This window comes from Marmota flaviventris, chromosome 12, assembly GCF_047511675.1.
Source record: "Marmota flaviventris isolate mMarFla1 chromosome 12, mMarFla1.hap1, whole genome shotgun sequence".
NCBI lineage: Eukaryota > Metazoa > Chordata > Mammalia > Rodentia > Sciuridae > Marmota > Marmota flaviventris.
This window is the reverse complement of record NC_092509.1, coordinates 28,673,375-28,698,058: the sequence shown is the minus strand read 5'-3', so window position 1 is coordinate 28,698,058 and position 24,684 is coordinate 28,673,375. Positions and strand designations below refer to the sequence as shown.

General features: G+C 39.6%; 1 protein-coding gene across 1 annotated transcript in view; it reads left to right on the top strand.

The window, feature by feature from the left end:
* The window catches only part of Apbb1ip (amyloid beta precursor protein binding family B member 1 interacting protein), a 99,407-nt gene that overhangs the window by 52,772 nt on the left and 21,951 nt on the right, over positions 1-24,684 (top strand). The window contains exons 6-9 of the mRNA XM_027953069.3: positions 3,098-3,257; positions 4,780-4,901; positions 20,893-20,979; positions 23,311-23,454. Of these exons, the coding sequence (XP_027808870.1) occupies positions 3,098-3,257; positions 4,780-4,901; positions 20,893-20,979; positions 23,311-23,454 (513 nt within the window). The remainder of the gene's footprint in view (positions 1-3,097; positions 3,258-4,779; positions 4,902-20,892; positions 20,980-23,310; positions 23,455-24,684) is intronic.

Genomic DNA, 24,684 nt, shown 5'->3' with positions numbered 1-24,684 from the left:
CATTACTTGTGTCGAGTTGAAATTCTAGCAAGGGAGATAAGTGCTATCAAGAAAATGAAACAAGAGGTTGTAGAGAGGGCTCAAGCGACTCTTTTAGATGGATTTGCAGATGGTTCTGCCCCTCGGAGGAGGAGGCAGCTCTTGAGCAACGTTTTCAGTGGCAAGAAGCAGCTGGCTACATGGAGGTGTGGTAGGGGAGCATCCTGAGCAGAGGGGACAGGTGGGAAAGAGGCACAGATGAGAATGAGTGTGACAAGATGGAAGAAAATAAAGAACCAGGTACCACTGCTCAATGAGCCATTGAGTATAGGAAGAAATTGAAGTAAAGGAAGAAATTGAGGTTGGAGAGGAGGTGGGAGCCACAGGGTCTCATAGGCAGGAGGAGAAGTTTGGATCATATCAGAAACATGATGGGGGTTCATTTGAGGTTTTTAAATAGGAGAGTATGAGACTAATACACAGTATTGGGATCTTGCTGACCAATGCATGGAAAATGAGTTATAGAAGTAGGAGATCCGAGAGGGGTGTCCTCTCTAGCATGGAATATTACACATAGCACATCTCACAATTGGCAAATGGCAAGTGAGGATGGTCTGTGTCAGTCACCCCCTTTCCCTGTGGAGACAGAAACAAAAGAAAAATAGAAACAAAATTAGTAATCAGACTATTTCAAACCCCTGGATTACTTATAAATGAGGGCCACGTTGTTTATGTTCTCAGTAGAGAAGTGAAAAGAGAGGGTGGGAGAAGTAGCAGATGCAGTCTGTTTACTCCAGCTGGCCCTTCAGGGAACAGGAGGACATGGTGCCATCTATCAGAAAATGAGAGCGCTCTGCCATATTTGGATTAGATGAATTATAACAGTAAATATAGAGCCCAGTCTGCCTGGATTCAACAAAGAAGATGTAAAACAGAAGTTACTCCATTTGGCAAGAAAGGAAAAGAAAATCTTAAAAATGAGTTCCTACTTGTTCTGACTTCAGACACTGCAAATTTTTCTTTTATTTTTGAATCTTGACCATGGTAAATAAAATAACTTGGTCCCTCCTACGTTAAGAAAGTGTCTGCGAGGTGCTCACATAGAATGTGACAACATGTTTTTAAAGGATGGAAATCAAGTCCCTCTGAAGTATTTGCCCCCAAGTATTCCCTATGGCATTGACATCATTTTGAATTATGAGTAATGAACAAGCTTGTGCTGCAAAGCTTTTGGAACTAGAAACAGAATCAGATTCATTCATTAACTTAATTTATTTGTTTGTGCTAAAGCTCTGAGACACAGGAGAACATTTCCATTTGTAAATCTTATTATAGAAGCAAAAAAAAGTATTGTAAATGATTTAGGGCTAGGATATTTTAGTGTTTAACATCTTGAAAATGAAAAAACCAAGAAGAAAAATTATAGAAACTATAAAATATTTGCTAGACTGAATTAGAAAGATGAAGTTTTTTTTCATACTTGAATCATTTTGCTCCATATGATATTGTATAAATATGGAAAGTACTTAACTTACTAAATCATAGTGTTGGTACAGAGATACTCTTCAGCTTGCAAATATGATGGAAGCTGTGAAGAATAATAAATATAATTTCTTCCCATTAAAAGTCACCAGCCTGGGGCTGGGGCTGGGGCTGTAGCTCAGTTGGTAGAGCGCTTGCCTAACGTGTGAGGCACTGGGTTTGATCCTCAGCACCACATAAAAATAAAATAAAGGTATTATAAAAAAAAGTCACCATCTTCCTCTTGGTTTTTGTATTTCTTAAATTCCATAGTTGTGGACATTTGAAGTTCATGTGGATTAAATCTAGTTTGCAATTTTTGCCAAAAAAAAAAAAAAAATTCTCTTTCACCATGAAATTATGTGGTTTTGTATTTTTTTTTTCCTCTCTGTAAAAACAAAGGAAAACACCTGCATATGTGTGGGTGTTTCATTCCTACATCCCTGGGTTGCTATCAGTAACTATGAATAGGAATCTGTAGGAACTGCTCATTCTGTAAACTAGAATGTTAAGGTCGGATTAGGTGGGAGTAGGACAAGAAGCTGCTCAGAATCTAACCCAAACTTTTAGAGAAGAAGCAATGTTGCACATTTTTGTGGCTTGTCTTTGCTTTCCAGTCCGTCAAATCACAGTTTTAATAATGGTGAGTCTTGGGCTGGGGATGTGGCTCAAGCGGTAGCGCGCTCGCCTGGCATGCAAGCGGCCCGGGTTCGATCCTCAGCACCACATACAAACAGAGATGTTGTGTCCGCCGAAAACTAAAAAATAAATATTAAAAATTTCTCTCTCAAAAAAAAAAAATAATGGTGAGTCTCACTGGGAAGTAGGCAGCACCAGCACACAGCAAACACACTGCAAATATATATGTCCAAATCCTAGCTGCATTCCTTCATGAATTCTGTTCCATGACACCCAAACCATAGCCTCTCTGGGAAATCAGCAGTTTCGATTATTTTGACACCTTGCCAGTGATCTTTTATGTCCCAAATATCCAGATTTGGTTGCTACCAATTTGGTTGCAAAATTCATTCAATAGACTTTTTTTAATGAAATAAAAGAAAATTAGATCATTTGCCTGCATGCCTCCAGAACAGCTTGTTTTTCAGTCTGCATTCTTTTGCCCTCATCTACCGCTGATCACTGATCTTCTGTAACAAACTTGTCCTTGCCATGAGGAATCTTCGGACTCTGGAGTTGCATGAAACAAAACCCATCTCCAGCTAAGCAAATTTATCAAAACCATGCAGATGTGGCTTTCAAGTAAGAAATGCTGCAGGCTTTGGGGAGGGACCAGAAGGATGCTGGGAAAGCAAGAAGTCAGCATTTAGTTCTATTTGTTCTCCTCTCCCCCACCAGAATGCAGGGTCTCTGAAGGTGGGGCAAGGGCTTTGTGTATTGTCTGTTTTCTGTTTTTGTGAGTTGGTTGTCCCAACTGTGTGTTCCTAGTATACACGTGGCTGGCAGGTGAGATCATAACCAGCGAGTTCACAGGACACATCCTTAAACTGGCAGAAAAAATAGCAACGCAGAAAACTTAATCTTTGTGGACTTCTCCATTTGCTGAAATTTACTGGCTGCTCTGTGGTTTTCTCCTCAGTTAGTGGTCAAGGTGCACATGAATGATAACAGCACAAAGTCACTGATGGTGGATGAGCGACAGTTGGCTCGAGATGTTCTGGACAATCTTTTTGAAAAAACTCATTGTGACTGCAATGTGGATTGGTGTCTTTATGAAATATACCCAGAATTACAAATTGGTAAGTCCCTCCCTGGCAACGGGCTGCACTCTAAAAGCCTTGTGGGTTTGCTTTATGGGCTCTGGTAACTTAAGAGTTTGGTTCAAGGCTTGAAGACATCACATATGTCACAGCCGTTATATGAGATTAGAATTTGCCTCTTCATTTCTTTGTGGCAAGAAGACGTAGATTGTAGCAGGTGTCTGGACCTTGAGGGTTATAAGCATTATCATTGCCATTTTTCTCTTAGGTCCATAAGGGAAAGAATGTGGCAGGGTGATTCCTCTTGCTGCATGCCTAGTAAGCTCAGAAGCTTGTGGGAGAGCCTAGGTATCTGTCAGCTGGTGCCCCTGCTGAGGTTGCTGCCTTGGTAACTGCAGACCTCCCATCTGTGCTCATTTCCCTCTTCCTCCCTCCCTGCCTGCCTAATCTCTGATACTTGGTCTATGGAAGAAGCTTAGCTCCAGAGAGGAAAGGACAATGATAGAAATTGATGACGTTTCTTTTTTAAAAAGTAATTTAAGAAATTTTCTGTTACTTCTCGTTTTTATTTTTATACCAGGGATTGAACCCAAGGTGCTTAAACACTTAGCCACATCTCCAACCTATTTTAATTTTTTTTAAATTCCAGATTGGGTCTCACTAAGTTTCTTAGGGTCTTGCTACGTTGCTGAGGTTGGCCTTGAACTTGCAATCATCCTGCCTAAGCCTGTGGAGTCACTGGCATTACAGGCATGTGCCACGGAGCCTGCTTTACTTCTTGTTCTTAATAGCACTGACCTACCATTGCCTTCCAGCAGAACTGGGTGGAACCCAAAATTACCTGTTTTAGAAGTTTGGATGAAATCTTTTTTTCTTTGCAAGAAATAGTCTATACTTAAACAGTCATTTGAAGGTTTCTTCAATTTATGAATCCAGAAGAGGAATGAAAGCCTTCCTTTATGTTTTAAGTTTGCTTCGGGTATTCATATACATTGTTTTTATAGTTTCAGGGAGCTGGTGCTTTAGGGTACACATTGTGAATCTCACAATTGCACTCAAAATCTTGAATAATCTTTGCCCTATTGTCCTTTCCAAAAGAGAATGTTTGCCTCCTCGTAGGGCTATTTAAAGTTAAAAAAAAAAAGGCTATCATAAAAAGTATGAGAACTGACCATTGTCATTGTATTGTAGGTACTGTCACCTGTAATGGGTTTTTCTTTTTTATTATTATTATTAGTTGTTCAAAACATTACAAAGCTCTTGACATATCATATTTCATACATTTGATTCAAGTGGGTTATGAACTCCCAATTTTCCCCCGTATATAGATTGCAGAATCACATCGGTTACACATCCATGTTTTACAAATGGAAGATAAATTGAAAACATGCCACTGAAAGATAAACATAATAGGATTGTAACAGTGTGACATCATGAAAGAATTAAGAAAGCCTTGATGAAAACTACAAAGCACTGGATTCGATTCAATAACAGCTTGTTTCTCAGTTGAAAAACCTTAATATCTTAGGTCTGAAAGAATGCTGTTTTGTTATTTCACCAGAGAGGTTGTTTGAAGACCACGAAAATGTTGTTGAAGTCTTATCAGACTGGACAAGAGACACCGAAAATAAAGTGCTATTTTTGGAGAAAGAGGAAAAATACGCTGTATTTAAAAATCCCCAGGTAAGATGGCCTGTATGTTGTTAAACCATGTAAAGCATGAAGGAGATTTTTTTTCCACCTGTGTATAGACCACAGTATTATCTTGCAAAATATCACAAATACATTCAAATGAATACAAACTCAATCTTTGGCTATATAAACCAAGAGCCCTTTGAAGGATTTAGAAAGAAAAAGAAATCCACTTGTTTTCTTTCATTCGGAATCCAAAACATATCTATCTGTGGTTGTCTAACCCTCCCCTTCTATCAGCATTTCTGTTGGGCTCCACTATATCTTGATGGCACTTGGCTACTAATGTCTTCTATTTGAAGATCCTGCCAGGTGAGGTGGTGCATGCCTGTAATCTCCCAGCAGCTTGGGAGGCTGAAGCAGGAGGATCACAAGTTCAAAGAGTTCAAAGCCAGCCTCAGCAAGTTAGTGAGGGCCTAAGCAAGTCAGTGAGACCCTGTCTCTAAATAAACCTTAAGAAGGGCTGGGGATGTGGCTCAGTAGTTAAGTGCCCTGGGTTCAATCCCCATACCAAAAAAAATATCCTCATATCTTTGTTGTTCATATATGTTACTTATTGATGCCGGGATTACTAAAGGGAACACCTAGAAAATGTACAATTTGTTGTGATTTCCTCCTGCAAACAAGTAAAAAAAACATTATTCACCATACTTGAAAATGCTTCCTTCAGGTCATGTGGTATGAGAAGTCTAAACCTTTTCCCACTGTGTCCTTGAGCAACTATCATGGCATGAAAGTCATTACATGTTTTAGAAAAGTCTAAGAATGTTAGAGATGGAAGAGATTCCCAGGGTCATTCATCCAGACACTTTCCTTTTTACAGATACAATAAACAAGTCCTTTGTCGCTAGGGGCAGAATTAAGAGACTCCAAAGCGGCTCCCTCATGGGAAAAAGCTTTATTGTGCTCTTCTGGGGTCTTCTTGAGATGATATGGTGGTCAACTGACAACAAAGCATTAAGTACTATTGTTTGTGACAAATATCAAACACTAAAAGTATCAAGTTTTCAGCCTATAACGACCTTCAATACCAGATTTTATTGCCTGTATTAATGAGAGTACCATCTAAGCTGCTGTGATAAAGAGACCCCCTAAAACAGTGGCTCAATCAAACTAGAAGCTTATTTCTCAATCACATTCTGGTCCAGACATAAGTGGGTAGAACGGCTCTTCCGTCCTCCATATGTGACTCCCATCTCTGGGCCCAATGCATCTTTTCCACCTCCCATTTTCTAGTCCATAGGAAGAGAGGAGAGAATCAGGGAAATGCACAACCAGACTTCTGCTTAACATTCCATCAACCTGAAGACAGCTACATGATAATATTGAGCTACAAGAGATGCAGAGAAATCTGGTGTTTGTATGAATAATTATACACACAGCAAAATTTGTGGAATTAAATTCATGACTACCATTTTGGATAACTCTTCCACAAAGCACCTTTAAATAGAGTCCATAAAAATGGCACCCAGGAGTTGTGCAGCATGGCTATTATATAGGTAAGCAGAGGAAGGGGAGAATGAGTATTAGTGGATGTCTGCCGTCTGCCGAAGTGTCAAGTGAATTAATGCATCTATCATAATCATAACTCTATGAAATCGTACGAAGTGAACACACCTGGGTAACTACCACCCACATCAAGACACAGAACATTAATGGAGCTCCTCATGGCCCTTCCCAGTCTTTATTCCCCATTACCAAGGTGACCACTATTCCAATCTTTATTATCTTGGTTTTCCCCCTCTTTTTGACATTTATATGAAATGGAATCACACAGTCCTCTTTTGTGTTTAGCTTTTTCCCACTCAACTTTCATTTATGCTGTTGCTTATAACAGTAGCTCTTTTTCACCGTTGTGTTTTCATTCCATTGTGTGACTATATCAGTATATGTTTATTAATTGTGTTGTTGGTGAAAGTTTGACTTGTTTCTAGTTTATGGCTTAAACAAGTAATGCCAGTGAGAATATCTTATACGTGTCTTTTATTGAATGCATGTGGACATTTATCTTGCAGATAGATAGGTATGGAATTTCTGGATCATAAGTTATACTTTTTTTAACTTTAGCAGATACTCTGAGCAGTTTTTCAATATATCCTATAATTTGCTCTCCCTTTAACATTGTATGAAAATTCCTGGGGCTGGGGTTATGGCTCAGCGGTAGAGCACTCGCCTTGCATGTGCGAGGCCCTGCGTTCGATCCTCAGCACCACATAAAAATAAATAAATAAAATAAAGATATGTGTCCATCTACAATTTAAAAAAATGAATAAAAAAAAGAAAGAAAATTCCTGTTGTTCCAGATACTTGGCAGCCCTTGGTGTTTTGTTTTTCCTCTTAACTTTAACCATGCTGTGAGTGTGTAGTGGCATCTCCTTTGGTTTTTAAGTTGGATTTTCTCAATGCCCGTGATTCAAGTACCTTTCAAAATGTTTATTATCCATTTGAATATCCCACTTTTGTGAAGGGTCTCTTCAAGTCCTTTGCCAGTCTCTCACCTGGGGTTAAGTATCAACAAATACCCTGAGAGGAAACATGGCTCTTAGAAGGTCTAGATATCTCTTTGTGGTTTCTTTCTGTCTTGGATTTTGACTCTGTGAGTCTCTAATTGCCTCAATAGCTCTTCAAAGCCTTCATGCTGATTTTAAAAAAAAATTTTTAGTTGTAGATGGACACAATACCTTTATTTTATTTATTTATCTTTATGTGGTGCTGAGGATCCAACCCAGGGCCTCACACATGCTAGACAAGTACTCTACCACTGAGCCACAAACCCAGGCCCAATACTGATTTTTTTTTTAATCCAGCTTGCCTAGCTGGGTTTTTTTTTTTTTTTTTTTTTTTTTGGAGTTTTGGTTTACTGTAAGCTATTCTATCGTAGAAGGAAATAGAAATCCTCCTTAATGAATTCTTTTGGATAATGGTATGTTCTTAAAAATTCAGCAACTAGATTCTTTTAATCTGCAACCAATTAAAACCAAGACCAAAACTAAAGTATAGGCATTCTTAAAATAGTCAGGTTTTTTCAGTATTTGGCTGAATTCTGTCTTCTGATCAGTGCCCTGCATAGGTAGTGGCTTCAGCATGCTGACCCCCAGAGTAAGAGAAGTACATTGTGCTGGTTCCCATACTGATGTCTCAGCCCTTAAAAAGGGAGGCTTTGTGATTTTGAAATACCTAAAATTTCCTTGTGTAAGTTCTGTTGTTGAGACCCTTTGATGATTTTTAACATAAGTCTTTTTTTAATGGTAGATTTATGGTGAGAATAAAAAGCCCTAGAGAAGTATATTTCCAGAGGAAGATTTTAATACAAATATAACCAGAAAATTCTTTCATTGAAGTGCCTTAGATTTTTCTCCTCAAGCTTTGTCTCAAGCTGGTAGCTGAAAAGTCCAAATAAACCTGTCTTTCATTTAGGCTGTTAATTATTTTTTAGGTGTAATTGCCAACATTGGTATGAAATGATGAGTCCTGGGATTGGAGGAGCATAACAGGGAGCTTCTACTCCCAGGTCAGGGCCATGTCAGTGAGGATTCAGGCTTGATCTTCCTACTCAACTGGTCCAAATCGTGGCACCTCCTAGAACATATTTGAAGAGCTAGTAAGAAACAGTACATGAAGAATTGGATCTAACCAGAATCATAAAAGGAAAAGACAGATTCTGAGTGACTTATTTAGTAGTCTCCACAGAAGTTGCCAACGTATTGAACATCTTCTCCATGTTGACCTGTATGAAGAGACTTTAATGAAATTTATTCCAACAGACATTTGTTTGACTTTCATAAACATTTATGGAGCATGTTACAGGTATAACCTTGTGCTACTTGTGGAGAATATGTAGATTAAGATAATCTTTACCTTTGAGAAATTGATAATCTAGCTGGAGAAACAGACGTGCAAAAATGTTTGACACAAAACTTCTAGGTTTAAGATGGGGGCCATATGGGATAAAATTACAGGATGGTATATACTTCAGATGAAGTCCCAGTGCACAAAATTCTGTGAACAGAGCAGAAGATCCTCAGTAATGGTCTATGATGAGAAGTGTAGTTTTCCAATTACTGCATTAGTTGGTAATACTCAAGAGGTTAGGGAAGGTATCTGATCAATAAAGCAGTAAAACAAGGAAGTAGGCAATTAAGTAACTCCTCAGCCTTAACCCTAAGAAAAAATATATTCTCCACATAGAGCCATGGTACTTTTGATGGATATGGCTTGTTCCCACCGCTCGCTGCCCAAGGGTCCAGGTGTGGGAAGCTTGGTCTTCAGTGCAGTGATGTTGGAAGAGAGAACTTTTGAGAGGCAGGACCTCGTGGGAGGTCCTTGGGTTAATCGGGGCACTGCTCCTAGAGAAGAGTAGGGGAGTTCTCATAAAAATGAAGAAAAACAGAATAAGTCCTATTTAATTTTCCTGATGATTGCTGCTATGCACTATCCTGTTGAAGAATAGGAATTAGTCTGGGTGCACAGATGCTGCAAGCTCCATGCTATAAGCTGTCATGGAGATGATTTGATCAGAACAGATACTGCTCTATTTGGAATTTTTCCAAAATGAAACTGAAAACATACAGAAGTGTATCATGGAGCCAAAGACAGAAGGTAGGGCCAGGCCTCCCAGTGTCTGGGGCTGGAGATAATGTTATTGAGACCACGATTAGCATCTTGGTCCCAGCCTTCCCGTGGACCCTATCTCTATCACACTCTGTCCCTGTCCACAGCTATGTCACTCCTTTCTCTCCCTGTAGACCCTCTTCCTCTGTTCTCTCCTTCATTCCCACACAGCCATTTATGACGATCCTCACACAGTAGCTCCATCTATAAATGGAATTCAAACTTCTATGTTTGCATAACCTCTTTAAAAAGTTTGTAGAAACATGCACCGCTCAGATATTTGCCTGTTGACTTCTAATTTTTTCATCAGAAGTTTAAGCAAATGTAAAGAATGCAATGTCCAGCATATTGTAAATTTTGGAAGTTTTAAAAGGTATCCGATCCAATTCTGGCAGTTTAAAAAGTATCCAATGCTTACAGAGTATTCCCGTGGCAGTTTGATTTCTAACAGCATCCATTTAAGAAACATACGAGGGCTAGGGTTGTGGCTCAGTGGTAGAGCACTTGCCTAGCATGTGTGAGGCATTGGATTCAATCCTCAACACCACATATAAATAAATGAATAAAATAAAGGTCCATCAGCATCTTTTATATAAAGCATATGAATAAGCTTTTATTTTTTTAGAGAAGTCAGTTCAAAGTAAAATGGAGCCGAGAGTATAGAGAGTTCCCTTTACCTCAGATCCCACACAGCTCAGCCTCCTCTACTATAAATACTCTCCACCAGAATGGCAGATTTTTATACTAGATGAGCCTATATTGACAACTCACTATCACTACAACCCAAAGCCCATAGTTGACACTGGGTTCACTCTTGGTGTCATACAATAAGCTTCTTTAACTTTGGGGACATTTATACTGCTCCTCCTTCCCCCACTCGTTGAACTATTCCCATTCTATTGGCTCTACAAATATTTATCATATTATAATCCATTTATATGCTTGCAAGTCTTTTCTTGATTCCTCTTATACTTCCCTTTTACAAATTATGTTTACAAATTGATAAATAAGCTTTAATTTTTGCTCACCATAAGCCACTTGTGTTTAAAAAAACACAGTTGATTAAAACAACATAAAAACATTTATTAAAGTTTTTGACATTAGGTAAGCATAATAAGTAAAAAAAATGGGACAAATATCTCTAATTATATAAATAAATGGAGTCATTTTCCCCCTGATTAATTCTAGAATCAAGGAATGAATGTTCCATATCAATTGTATTCTGGGGAACACAAGTGATATTGGTATTCTATTTTTCATTTTTTATAGATGTTGAGTATTAAGATAGATGAAAGTATTGAGAAACTTTGTTCACATTAATAAGTAGATGGGAATAGAAGAATGCCATTCCATTCTTTGAACTCCTTCCAAGTTATCTGCTCAAGGTCACAGAAGGATCAATGATGGTTCTTTTCATCCATCATCTGGCAAGATAATTAGGTACTTTCCATTGTGTTGGAAGCAAAGAGCTAGATATCATGTGACTTCCAAAAGGATTTGTTATGAGTCTTCCTCTTTTTCATACCAGTATCTCAAGCTACCCCTTTGTATAGGGCCTTTGAGCTCCATTCCCCTGGGCAGTAAAGTTCTTGTGGGTGTGAGCTATGCCTTTCCTTTCTAACAGGTTTGAAGACAATTGTGAAAGAAGCCATCCATTCTCAGGCAGATCTATTTTAGAAAAGGTTGAAGACATAGAAATTGATGCTGGTGTGTCCTTAGAGAGGCATCACATGTGTATTTCAGGGAGAAAACTCTTTTAAGCCCCTAGGACTTAGGTTCCACCACAGTTAACTGTCCTCTGCTTCACAGAGATATTGCACCTATCATGAAATAATGGTATCATCTTTAACAGTTGGTAAGTCCCATGAAGTCAGGTACTGTTGGATCTTCCTTCCAACCAGTGAAGGCATTTAGCAAGTGATAGCTATTGAATTGTTAAGACATGATGTCAACAACTCTAGTTTTGCTGATCTTTAAGCAAGATAAATTCTGTGCACCTCAGGCTGTCTTTCCTGGGGTTAGCATTGATGGAGAACACTGAGTCTTCTCTCCCTTGTAATGCTAAGCTCCAAAGGCTGGAGATGGAGCACAGTGGTAGAGCCTTCCTTTGGAATGTCTGATGTCCTGGTTTGGATTCTTAGGGCTACAATATAAATAAGTACATGTATAAATAAATGCCAAAGAAACAAAGTAATGCAAAACAAAAAGTTTGTAAGATGCTGGTAATCTACAAATTATTTCTTGTTGAGGGGTTAATTACAATTGGTTGGAGAAGGAATATAAAAATACATTTAAGTCGTTACAAGTCAAGTCTTCTACAAGAAATTGTGTGTGTGATCAGGGTGAACAAATTAGAAGATAATTCTATCAGTCTGGACCAAAAGTGGTTTGGAGTGCCCCCCTTCCCCAATTCCATTCCTCCGGAAGTGAGGATAGAACACACCCTTGAAATGCCAAGGCAAGAATAGAAAGCAAGGATAGACTTCCCCACAGAGACGGGCCCCAGAGCTGGATATACAAAGAAGTGGGGATGTCCTGTCCCTTTTATACATTTTAGATTTTCTTTGTTCTCAGGGTCTCCTCTCCCCATCCTGCATAAATATGTGACTAGTGGCCAGAAGATAAGCCAGAGGGTGAGAAGGAACCCCTCCAGGGGTGTCTTTCCCATTCTGCCCACTGGGGCTGCCCAGGAAGTGCTTCACTAACAACCTTTTGAGAAACAGTTCCCTGTAGGCAGGTAACCTTGGTAACAGGTGGAGGGGGAAGGAGTGCTTTAGGAGAATTCAGCATTTGATTTCCTTTTCTTTCCTACCAGCCCCCATCTTCCCATAGGACCCAATTATTTATTATCTATATTGACTGCCTTTTGTGCCCCCACACACACTTCACCATCACATGCATGGGTGGTATTTATAGCCAGAAAAAAGGAAGTGACATACAGAAAGAGAAGTGAGGTTTAGGGACAGCTCCTTTGGTTACAGTTCATGTCTGTTTTAGTCAAACATGGTTTAAATGGTTGGTCATGTGTGATTGACTGAGATTCAGCTGCTTGTTACAAGAACACGTTACAGTCTGTTTACACATCAAGTTCACTATGGACCAAGAAACTTTTAGTCCAGACTTAAAATATGTACAGAGGCAGGGCATAGTGACTCACACCTATAATCCCAGACACTCAGGAGGCTGAGGCAGGAGGTAGGCTAATTCGAGAGCCTCAGCAATTTAGTGAAAGCCCATCTCAAAATAAAACAGAAAGTCCTGAGGATGCAGCTCAGTGGTAGATCGCCCCTGGGTTCAACTCCCAGTACCAACAAAAACTGAAAAATATCTATAAGTATGCCTGCCTACAGGCACATACATACAGAGACAGCTTCAGGCCAAACATCACTCAATTTTATAAAAGTATATATGGTAGCAGGGGCTGACCAGATAACTCCAAGAACCAGGGCAGGGTCCCTCTCAGTCTTGGGGGTGAGGGATGAACTCCCTGAGGAACTGAAGTCTTTTATGTTTGCCAAGGGAGTTAAGACCAGTGTGCAAGGCAGGACAGGGAGAATTCTGAATCAAGGACCAGAGTCAAGTTCAAGTTCAAGGAGTAGAAAAGACCCAGTGAGGGTGATATGAAGAACATTCTGAAAACAGATGTGCACCGCGCCTAATGTGGAGGACCTGCACCCAGGGTTTCAAGTCATAGCTTCACAAAAGGGGAAGTTTTCTGTTCACATTTGCCTTTTAAGAAATTGCTTCTTGCTGGAAAGCAGTATTGTGGAGCTGCTGAGCTGGGTCCTAAAGTCAGCCGGGTTGGGTTTGAAATCCTGACTCTTTCACTTTACCAACTTTGGGCCCTTGAACAAGTTATCAACTTCACCAGGGCTTTATATTCTTGTTTTAAAAAAATAGAGATAATTTATTTTTAAAGCATATATCATGAGAATCAATGGACATTATCTACCAGTAATAATGATAATAATTATTACTGTTGTCTGCTTCCATGTAAAGAATAATGTGGAGAAGGAAGGAATGGAAGGAGGCTGGGGATGTTAGTAACCATCCAGGAAGATGTCAACAGTGAACGCTGGATAGGGGTTTTCACAAGGCGGCTGACCCAGACTGTTCTGGAGCACAGTGCTATACAATCTCTGACGTTTCAGGCAGGATGTCGGAGAAGCACGAATCTGAGGCTAACCTTGGGCTGCCTGAAGCTGACCAAGACAAATTAAGGAATAAGGACTTAAATCCCTTCATCTTGGGGTTTCCTCCAGGATGCCAGCCTTTGTTCAAGAATCATCTACAAATACTTCATGAGTGTCTGCTTTGTGCTAGAATAAAGCCAGCACTGGAGACTGTAGCAGAAGTGAGGCCCCAGCAGGGGACAAAATTAGTACAGTGATATAGGGACATTCTACTCAGGCTGGGTTTCTGAGGAACAGTAACACATTGTAGCAGGGATACCGTGGGCTGAGGATGGGTGATGGGCACTATCCTCAGCACCAGGACAGAGTCGTCAGGGAGGGAACCCAGTGAAAGAAACTATGGGCTGGTGGGCAATGACACCCAGGAAGAGGAAGGGAGGTGTTTTGTTCATTGAGAACTCTGGCCACTGTATCGTTGATAAAGCTTCCCAGGGCTCTAGGTATTGTGAAACACTAAGTACCTTCTGAAAGAGAGAACACGTAGAAAATCTCTTCTGTATTTCTATTTTGCACTTCAGTGATTACTAGGGGAAGGCAGAATAAACGGATAGGGGAAAAGCAGCAGGGAATCCCACAGGACATGCCTCGAAGCAGGTCACGCCCCAACATTTACAGGATCTGGGGCAACAGTACAACTGAAGGTTCAAATAACATACATCTCTGTGTTTAAACTTACAAAATAAGTTAATAAGCAGTTAAATAAAATGTGTTCTGCATCCCATACCTCATTCTCCCCTGGAAGTATGAATTCCTTTGAGTTCCATGTGACAACATGGTGGCATGGTTCTCTGTGCCATGTTCTCTGTGCAAGAATCACCCATCCTGCTCTATGGGTCCTTGTGGATACATGTGTTGTTTTATTCAGCTTTTTCGCTGCTGTGACTGAAAGACCCAACAAGAACAACTGTAGAGGAGGAAAGGTTTATTTAGGGGCTCACAGTTTCAGAGATCTCAGTCCCTAATGGCTGGCTCCATTCCTCGGGGCTCAAGGTGAGGCAGGACATCGTGGCAGGAGAGTGGGGTGGAGAGAAGCAGTTCACATGATTATCAGAAAACAGAGAGAGAGGTCTCCACTTGCCAGATACAAATATATACCCCAAACACACGCCCCCAGAGAACCACTTCCTCCAGCCACACCCCACCCGCCTCCAGTTACCAGTTAATCCCATCAGAGATTGATTCAATGATTAGGTTGAGGCTATCATAACCCAAACATTTCTCTTCCAAACCTTCTTGCATTGTCTCACACATGAGCTTTTGGAGGACACCTCACATCCAAACCATAGCACATATGGACACTCCAGCCCAAACAACAAGCTCCAAATACCTCATCCTCCCAGGCAAACAATTGCCTGTTGGTCATCCCCTCTGTCCTAGGATGTCCCCATGAGTAACAACTTAACCCTCAGGAGGGAGGATTCAGGGAAGGGACTCAGAACCATGTGAGCAAGAAGTTAAGGCCCTTGGTTTAAGGAGCAGGTACTGCACAGTAGAGGGGGTTATTGTGTCAAGTGAACATGTCCCTCTGGTCCCCTGACTAGATGATGATGAGAGACACTTTAAAGCAGAGATCCTTTAAAGCATGAGGTCAGGACAGAGGTATTGGAGCTCAGAACATGATATCCTAAAATATGGCACTTTGGCATGCTGAGTAATTTGAGCTAAAGGACATTTGAAAGACCTCAGAAGCAAGAAGTACTCTCTGGTCTTCTTCCCTCTTTCCTCCATTTCCCATTTGTCCCCCAAACCAGGTCATAGAACCACTTATTCCCCCCAGCACAAAGCATAGTCTAGAAAGATTACTCTCTGATTTCCTCCCTTCTGTGCTTGAAGGTCCTCATGTGACAGGTGTCCTGCCCCATGTCCTGAGGGAAGGAATGTCATACAGAGGCACAGAAAAGGATTCTGAACAATCAGGTTTTGCTGAGCATCCTTACCACACTAGTTTATTACCATTAGATCACACCCCACTCTGTCCAGTCGTGTTTCTCCACCACTGTCCACTTCTTTCATTGGACTTAGCATAATAATACAGTTCTCTCTGCATCTTTGGCTTTTCATCTCTGAAGACTGCCATGTTATGTAAAACTTTGTTAATTAAATTTGTTAAGCTTTTCCCTTGTTGACCTATTGTCCTATAGTATAGGGGCATCCTCCATGACCCCTTCATAGGTGATGAGAAGGTATTATTTTTTCTCCTCTACAGGGTCCTCTTGACCACATGGTGTTGTCCCTCTGGGGGAAAGTGGATTGAGGCAGGAGAACATTATTATCTTAGTAAAAGTAACTTCTGGAAACTCACTGTGCAAAGATTAGTGACATTGCTAGTATAGGGGAGAACAGATTCTTTTCTCAGCTGTCACTAGGTTTATGGGTGAGGCCCCTATACAAAAGACAAATTAAAAAAGGAAGAGCACTCAAATTTATTTAAGTTTTGTGGAGGCTTTGAAATAAAAACTCAAAGGCACAGAAAAAACAGAGTATTTTTATGGACTGTCGAGCAGAAGTATGATGGTAGGACAGGGAAGATCTTATGGTAATAAACTGGGGAATTTAGCAAAGCCTGTTTGTTCAGGGGTGTGTGTGTGTGTGTGTGTGTGTGTGTGTGTGTGTGTCCTGTGACTTCAGAATGAAGAACCTTCTTTTTCTCTGGGGTTAGAGAGGGCAGCTCTCTTATGAGGGTCTTTAGGATCTCTGATCTACTTTAGAATAAGGTCAGAGAATTATTTTATGGCCTGCTTCAGGGGAGAAGGATAGAAAAGATCTCTCTGATCTTCTTTCTTTCTGCTGTTTTCTCAGATGCCTAGGTGCTATACTGGGGGGCACTGTGTCCTGAACCTCATCACCCGAAAAACCAAAAGAGAAATGTAAGGACTGAGGACTGGTTCTGGTGATGGGCTACTACTGCACTAAGAAAAAGTCTACCCATGACTTGGGTGCCCTGTCCTCTCCCCAGACAGTGTGGGTGTGTGTATTAGGCAGTGCACAAAAACAACCTAAGAATCCCAGCGCCTTAAACCAGCTGACACTTACTTCCTCCGGGGTACATAGGTCCCCTGTCCTTGGCTCTAGAGTGAGAGTCAGATTCAGGTAGTTTTGCACGTCTCTTGTTCTGCTGGGCAGCACACATCTGTGACACATTCTTCTTTCCAATAGCAAGAGAACAGACAAATAATTCCTCCACCCCAAGCTGATGATTTGACTCTTCCACCCTCATTCTGTTGGCCAAAGCAGTCCCACAGCCAAGTGCAACATAAGAGAAACATGGAAATAAGCTCCACTCACTCTACAGGATGAAAGGCATGGGTGTATTCTGACACAGGAAAGAAAAGAATTGGGAGCAATGCTCTGATCCTCATTCTGGTGGATGGCATTAATCCCATCGCTTTCGCCAGGCTGGTTGTTCATTGACACCTAATATTTATACACCTCTGTGCAACCATCGCCACAATCAATCTCCATATCACTTTTTGTACTCTTATTGGTGCATTATAATTAGACATAGTGGTGGGGTTCATAATAGCACATTCATACACACACATAGCATAATTTGATCAATCTTATTCCCTAGTACCCTCCCTTTCACTCGCCTTCTCTCTCCCCTGATGCTCTTACTCTACTCTACCCTACTGATCTCCCTTCTGTTATTATTATTATCATATTATTATTATTTCAATAAGTGCATTATAATGATATAAGTAAGCAGGATTCATTTTGGTATACTGTACATGGACACAGCATAATTTAGTAGATTTCATTCTCCAGTACTTTCCTGTACCCTCCCCACCTATGCCGCAGTCTGGCTGGGCACAATTCAGGAGCCACTTGTCAAAAGAAAAGAACTTTATTTTTAGAACCACACAGGCCAAACAAAACAGCTCCTCAGGAAAAACCCTCAGAGCCCAACTGCCACCACCGGCTTCCCACAAGCCTCTCCACCTCCCCCACTCCTCCTGCTCTTGAGGCCAATTGGCTGGGTTGCATGGGCGGAGCCAAAAAAGTCCCCCAATGAGCAGCTCTGTAGTCTGAAAGGGCGGGGAAACAGCCCAATGAGCATCACCGCAGAGGAGCCAATCAGCTAGATGTTGGTGGGGCTGCTGTGAGCCAATCATCAGCTGGCAGTCTGAAAGTTTGCTGGAGCCCCTTCGGCTGTGGCTCTCAACACACCTCCATGCCTCAATCCACTTCCTCTACTTGATCCGTCTTTCTTCTATTTTTGTGGGAGCCCCCCTCCTTTTTTAATTTCCTTTTTTCCTCTCCTCTCTAGCTTCCACATAGAAGAGAAAATATTTGACCCTTGACTTTCTGAACCTGGCTTATTTCACTTAGCATCATGTTCTCCAGTTCCATCCATTTACCAGCAAATGACATAATTTCACTCTTCTTTATGGCTGAGATATAGCAAGTGAACTAAAGAGGCATTTCTCAAAAGAAATACAAATGGCAAACAAAATATATGAAGAACTGTTCAAAGTCCTCAGAAATCAGGGAAATGCAAATCAAAACTACACTTTCATCCTACTCCAGTCAGAATGGCAATCATCAAGAACACAGATAACAATAAATGCTGACAAGGATGTGGGGGTAAAGATGCACTTAGTTATACATTGTTGGTGAGACTGCAAATTAGTACAACCACTCTGGAAAGCAGTACGAAGTTTCCTCAGAAGACTAGGAATGGAACCACCATAGGACCCAGCAAACCCATTCCTTAGTATTTAATCCAAAAGAACTAAAATAAGTGATATATTCATAACAATTTTTATAGCAGCACAATTCACAATAGTCAATTTATGGACCAGCCTAGGAGCACATCAACAAACAAATGAATAGAGAAAATGTGTTCTATATACACAATGGAATTTTAATTCATGAAATTTTAGCTGATACATAGAAACATAAAAATCATGCACATACATGTGGTACCATGTAATACCCATGTTTGCTATGTGTACACATTGTGTAAGGTTCAAACAAGGATATGTCTTCAGTCATCATTTATTTAAGGTTAAAACATTCAAAATGCTTTCTTTTAGCTTTTTGAAATGTCCAGTACGTTCTTATTATCTATAGTCATCCTACTGTGCAATGAGACATCAGAACTTCTTATTTCTACCTAATTGTAATGTTGTGCCCATTATCAACCTCTAATTCCTACCCATTATCAACCTTTCCCCCTCCCTAGAGTTTTAATTTTAATCCTTTTTAAGTGTACCCTTCATTGGTATTTAGTGTATTCATATTGTTGTGCTGAACTGTCTCCTACCACATATAGCATTTTTAAAAAATGTTTAGTTGTCAATGGACCTTTATTTTATTTATTTATATGTGAAGCTGAGAATCAAACCCAGTGCCTCACACACACTAGGCAAGCACTCCACCATGGAGCCACAACCCCAGCCTCCCATATATAGCATTTTAATGCTGAAAAAAATTAAGAAGAACCCAAAGCTCTGGAACTAATTAGCCTTAAGTAAATCACATAATCCTCAGTTTCCTTATTTGTAAAGCAACATTAGCAATAGTACCTATGTTCCAAAGTTCTTGTAAAAATGAAATGAAAAGCATACCCATAAAGCCTTAGCATAGAGTTCCCGCAGGTAATATATGTTATTTAGTATGATTAGTTATAATCCTCAAGCTAATCATGTAAAATTAAAATAGTTTCATGATTCTTATATTATAATCACAGGAATTCACAACATACTGTCTTTTGGAACAATAAGTAAAAGTAAAAAGTTTTCTAGAAAAAAATACATTAAAAGAAAACTACTTTTCAGTAAGAATTCTCAAAGCGGGCTGGGATTGCTCAGTTGGTAGAGTGCTTACCTCGCATGCACAAGGCCCTGGGTTCAATCCCCAGCACTACAAAAAAAAAAAAAAAAAGGATTCTCAAAGGAATTACACTTGACCTATTTCCCCTATTTAAGTCAGAAAATCACTGTTTTTACTCATTGCATTTCTGGGTTTATGCTAATTCTGTAGATCTGGTTTGCCTGTAGTTCGATTCCTAACTTTCTGTCCTGTACACTTGGTTCTTAGACTACAGTGTACATAATAATCCAGGAAGGACATTGAAATGTAGGTGGATTTTCCCTGGAGATTCCAGGCCAGTAGGTTGGGAGCCCGGGAACATACATTTTATTAGATATTAAAGTGATCTGGGGGTCACATTTGGAGAAACACTTCTATGGTGTAAGTAAACATTTGTATCTAGATTCAGAAGGGTCCCTAATTTAGATACTGTGCTCCTGAGGTTTAATTTCTACTCTGAGTACATTTTTTCATGTATTATTTTATAAAATTCTATGCTTTCACATAGAAGTCCTCAATACTTAAATTGTGACAGTGGTCACATATAACATTCGCTCTGTGTGCGGGTACCTCAGCTGTACTGATTATGTAAAAATTAGTCCTTGATTGCTGATGATGTTTTAGAAACTCAAACACTTTGTTTTTAACTAGCTCATTGATATTCAGTATTAACAAGATTTGATGCATGCATCAACACAAACCATGCTCAGAGCGCAGGCACCCATTTGTGAATGCCTTTGATCATGGTCACCCCCGCCTTTGTTTAGGCTGCTCCCTTCAGAACTGTCCTTTGCCCTCCCTCTTCCCTCAGTGGTTTCCAAGTAGCCCTCCATTGTGATGTACCCACCAATTTAAAAAAATAATAAAAGCAGTCAGCAACACTTACAGAAATCCAGAATTCAAGCTTCTCTTGAGAAATTAGAATCTCCAATTGGCAGGGCCCTGGGCTCTGGTGAGGCATGCACCAGTCAGAGAAGTTCCCCTCTTGTACTTGGGACATGAGCTCAACCTTCACTCCAGTCGGAGGCTCTTCCTGGCCCTTGAGGGTCTCTCAGCTTCCAGCATTTGAAACCATTGCTCTTGACTATGACATTTAAAAATTAAATGATGTCACATCCTTTGCTAGTGTTTTCTATCTTATTTCCTCATTGATTGTGCACTATAAGAGGGAAGGAGAGAAGGTTTAGCTTTTACCTTGGTGATGCAGTAGTCACTCCTGCCAGTTAACTAGTGGTCAGCTGTATACACCAAGGTTCCCTGTTTATTTACGTGTACCTACGTCTTCTTCTACGACTTTGACTTCCTTGCAGTGTCTAGCCTAAGAATGAACACTTGCTGAACTGATCTTTTAATATTTTATTTAGAATTTCTACTTGGATAACAAAGGGAAAAAAGAAAGCAAGGACTCCAATGATAAAATGAATGCTAAGAACAAGGAATCCTTACTGGAGGTAAGCTTAATTTTGCAGAATGGTAGAAAAGAAAAAAAAAATTTGCTCTATCTATTTTTAAATGATTTGCTCCCCAGAAGAATGGGAAATTCTGAGACATGCCCTGACATTTTAACTTGGCATTTTAAAATCAGATTATCACTAAATAACAGCTTTTTTAAATAATTAAGCTGTTCCTTTGAGTCCATTGTAATGAAGTGTGGCTTTAGATAACATAGTTTGCTTTTCATAAACTCATCTGCTCACTCATCTGTGTTTTATTACTTGAATGATCCACAGAACTCAGATGGATTTCTAAATCTTCTGAGAAGATCCTCCAGCAGCCAGATTTGATAGGAAGTGTGAGGTATGCAGTTAGAGATCTGATACAGGATGAGGTTCTGCCCAGTGTGCTAATGGGCAAGTCTGTGAACAATGGCTTCTAGATTGTATTGGATCGTCACAGAGACCCAGGAAGATAGGAAAAGTTCAGATGTCCAGATGGTGATCACTGCTAGGGAAAATTCCAGAAGTTCACTTGATGATTGTTTTTTTGGAAGACTCCTAATGAGTTTTTCCTTAGTAACTATGCTAAAAAAAATCTCTGCTGTGTTCCCAGCCCACAATGCAGATGAAAGTATCAGGACACAGGTCACAAATGGGTATACTGGAGCCCCAGACAGGTTTTATTTGCCCCTGACAGAAGGTTGATTCTTTTCTTGAGTTAGTAGATTTTGGACATCTCTAGAAAATTCAGAAGACTTGGTGGTGCTTTGGCCCACATTTCTCCTGGGGTCAATTTGTTAACACTGAAGAGAGCTCTCTCCTATCTATCAAAGTCTATCCAGGCCCCTATTCATGTTTCTCTTTCTTCTCAAGCTCTGTCAAGCCCTTACCAAGTGAACCAGACTCCAGAACCTTGCAAGCCATTCCTCTAAAGGTCCTGAGTACACGTTTGAAGTTCTGGTTCCTGGGGCTGTGGGCAGAGTGGGCATTTCCTAGTGAGATCCAACAGTAAAAGTAGAGATGTTCTTCTTGCACGTACCAAACAAGACTCGGGGTTCAGTTAGAGGATATTAGGCACAGGTGTCCCTGACAATAAGGAGATAAAGGATTCTGAACACACCTAGCAGAAATGGAGACTGACAGACATGAAAAGGGAATATTTTCCTGACACTGCTATTTGTTTTTAATCAGTGCTTAGAAACAAGCTATCTGTAAATTGGGCACTGATTATGTAATGATTGATACAATTGCCTGAGTAGCCCTTATGAACTTGAAGGAGCTCTTTATTTGAAAGAAGATGGAAAGAAATCCTGGAAAAGATGATATTTTCTTTTACGGGCTTCTGGAATTTATTATGTCCCCAAAGGAAAGATTAAGGTTAGCATGTTAGAATTCCTATAGGAATTCAGCAGTATTTTACAGTTGGATGTGAAAAAAAATACAAAGTATGTTATGCGATGAAAAATAACACTGCCTGGTTAATTTGGGCCAAAAAATCTGAATAAATTTAACAGATTGACAGGTCAACTAAACTAATAATTGGGGAGAGCAAAATGTAACAAAAACATTCTCCAACTCTACTACATATAAATTTACTTGGGGATTCAAATTAAGTTGTTTGTATTTATAGGACCAAAAGAAAGAATATTGACAGTTATAAACAGAAAGCAAAAGATAGTTTGAGTTTTGAACTAAAAAGATAGAATAATATATAATTTTATTCTATTGTTTTTAAAAAGAAATTTGTTAAGAATTATCTAATCCAATGCAGATTTTGAGATTTTAAAGCATACACCTAGAAAATGTGCTTTGTTTTTCCTTTCTGATATCATAGTGTTAATAATTTCTATCTCCATTTTTTGAAAACTGTCTCAAGAACAAAATATTAACTTATTTTATACATAGAATTATATAGTTTTTCTATTTATGAGCAGCAAAATAGTAATTTTTATTTACCTAGAAAGTAATCATTTTTCAATTTATAATAACATATGTAGACTTTATTGAATGCTTAATTTTACATTATACCAAAATTTTACTAACAACCAACTTTATGAAGATTGGCTTATTATTCCGTTGGTGCATGTAAAGGAACCGAGGTTTAATGGTCCACAGTCACTGAGCTCAAAGGTCAAGAAACTTTGGTGTCCAAGACCCAGACTCTTGACCTCTGTGCTATACTTTCTTCTCTTTGGGCAAAAAGCATATACTGTAAACATCTGCATTCAATCAGAGTTGTAGACAAAATTGGCTTTCACTTTAAAGGCTAACTTGAAAGTTTGTGTAAATGTGAATAAATGTGTGTTTTACCTTTTGTGTTTTATGTCTTTTGAATCTCAATTTCAGGAAAGTTTCTGTGGAACATCTATCATTGTACCAGAACTTGAAGGAGCTCTTTATTTGAAAGAAGATGGAAAGAAATCCTGGAAAAGACGATATTTTCTTTTACGGGCTTCTGGAATTTATTATGTCCCCAAAGGAAAGACTAAGGTTAGCATGTTAGTTTTCCATTACTGTGACAAATTACCTAAGGTAATCAACTTAAGAAGAAGAAAAGTTTATTTTGGTTCACCGTTTTGGAGGATTCAGTCCATGGCCAATTATGCCTTTGTTTTGTGCCTGTGTTGAGACAGCACATGATGGCAGGAGTGCATGGTGGAAGAAGGTCTCATCTCAGTGAGAAGCAAAGGAGAGGAGAGACCAGGGTACCACAATCCATTTGAAGGGACACCACCAATGACCTAACTTCCTCCCACTGTGCTCCACCCCCTGAAGGCTCCACCCCCTCCCAGTAGAGCAACAGGCTGGAACCACACCTTTAACATGAGGGTCTTTGGGGGACATTCCATATCCAAACTGTAGCAATCAAAAAGAAACAAAAATAGCACAATAACAGCAACCCAAAAGGAACAATTTAGCAAGAAGCATTTCATGGAAGTAAAACTACAGAAACGCCTCAGGTAGCAATTTGAATATACCCATTACTGTTGGGATCTGTGGTACTAATGTTTATACAAATACATATCCTACGAGACAGAATTACTGGAATACTTTTGAGTTTTCCCATAACTCTCTCTCTCTTGAAAGTGATATAAAAAGTAAGTCATGTTTCAAAAATTAGGGCAGAAGCAGTTTTCTGGAGATTGTTTTGTTACTTTCTGTCTATTTATGAAGACCTTTTTCCTCCTGAATTCACTTTCTTGTTCTATAGTCCTTGTGATAAAACTTATTTTATCTAGAATCATAGAGGTATTGGAAGTCTTAATAAGATCTTCACTGAGATTTTATCCCTTACACTCTGAATATTAAAATTGTTCTCTGAGGTATATGCATATCTCTGCCTAATTTAACAGAGTACTTTAGATATAGTTTAGCTTTTATTTGTTGAGTTGGGATTATTACCACAGTCCATAAGCATATAGTAAATCCTTCTTTGAAATGAAATCTTAACATTCATTATGCCCATTAGCTTTTCCTGAGACCTTTCTTAGTGGTATATTTCCATCTTTTGTTCATCTTTAAAAACCTTTAGGATATATCACGTATCTGTGTCTGGGGTAAACCAAATCCAGGGTACCACCAAATGGCACATTTATGAATTGCAGGCTTCCTCTGATAAGGTTTAATCCACATTCCCAAGCAGGTGAAGCAACCATGAATGTCAAGGTCTGTCCCCATTAGTGAGGAAATTTATAATCTGTGGAAGGGGTGCAGTAAAAC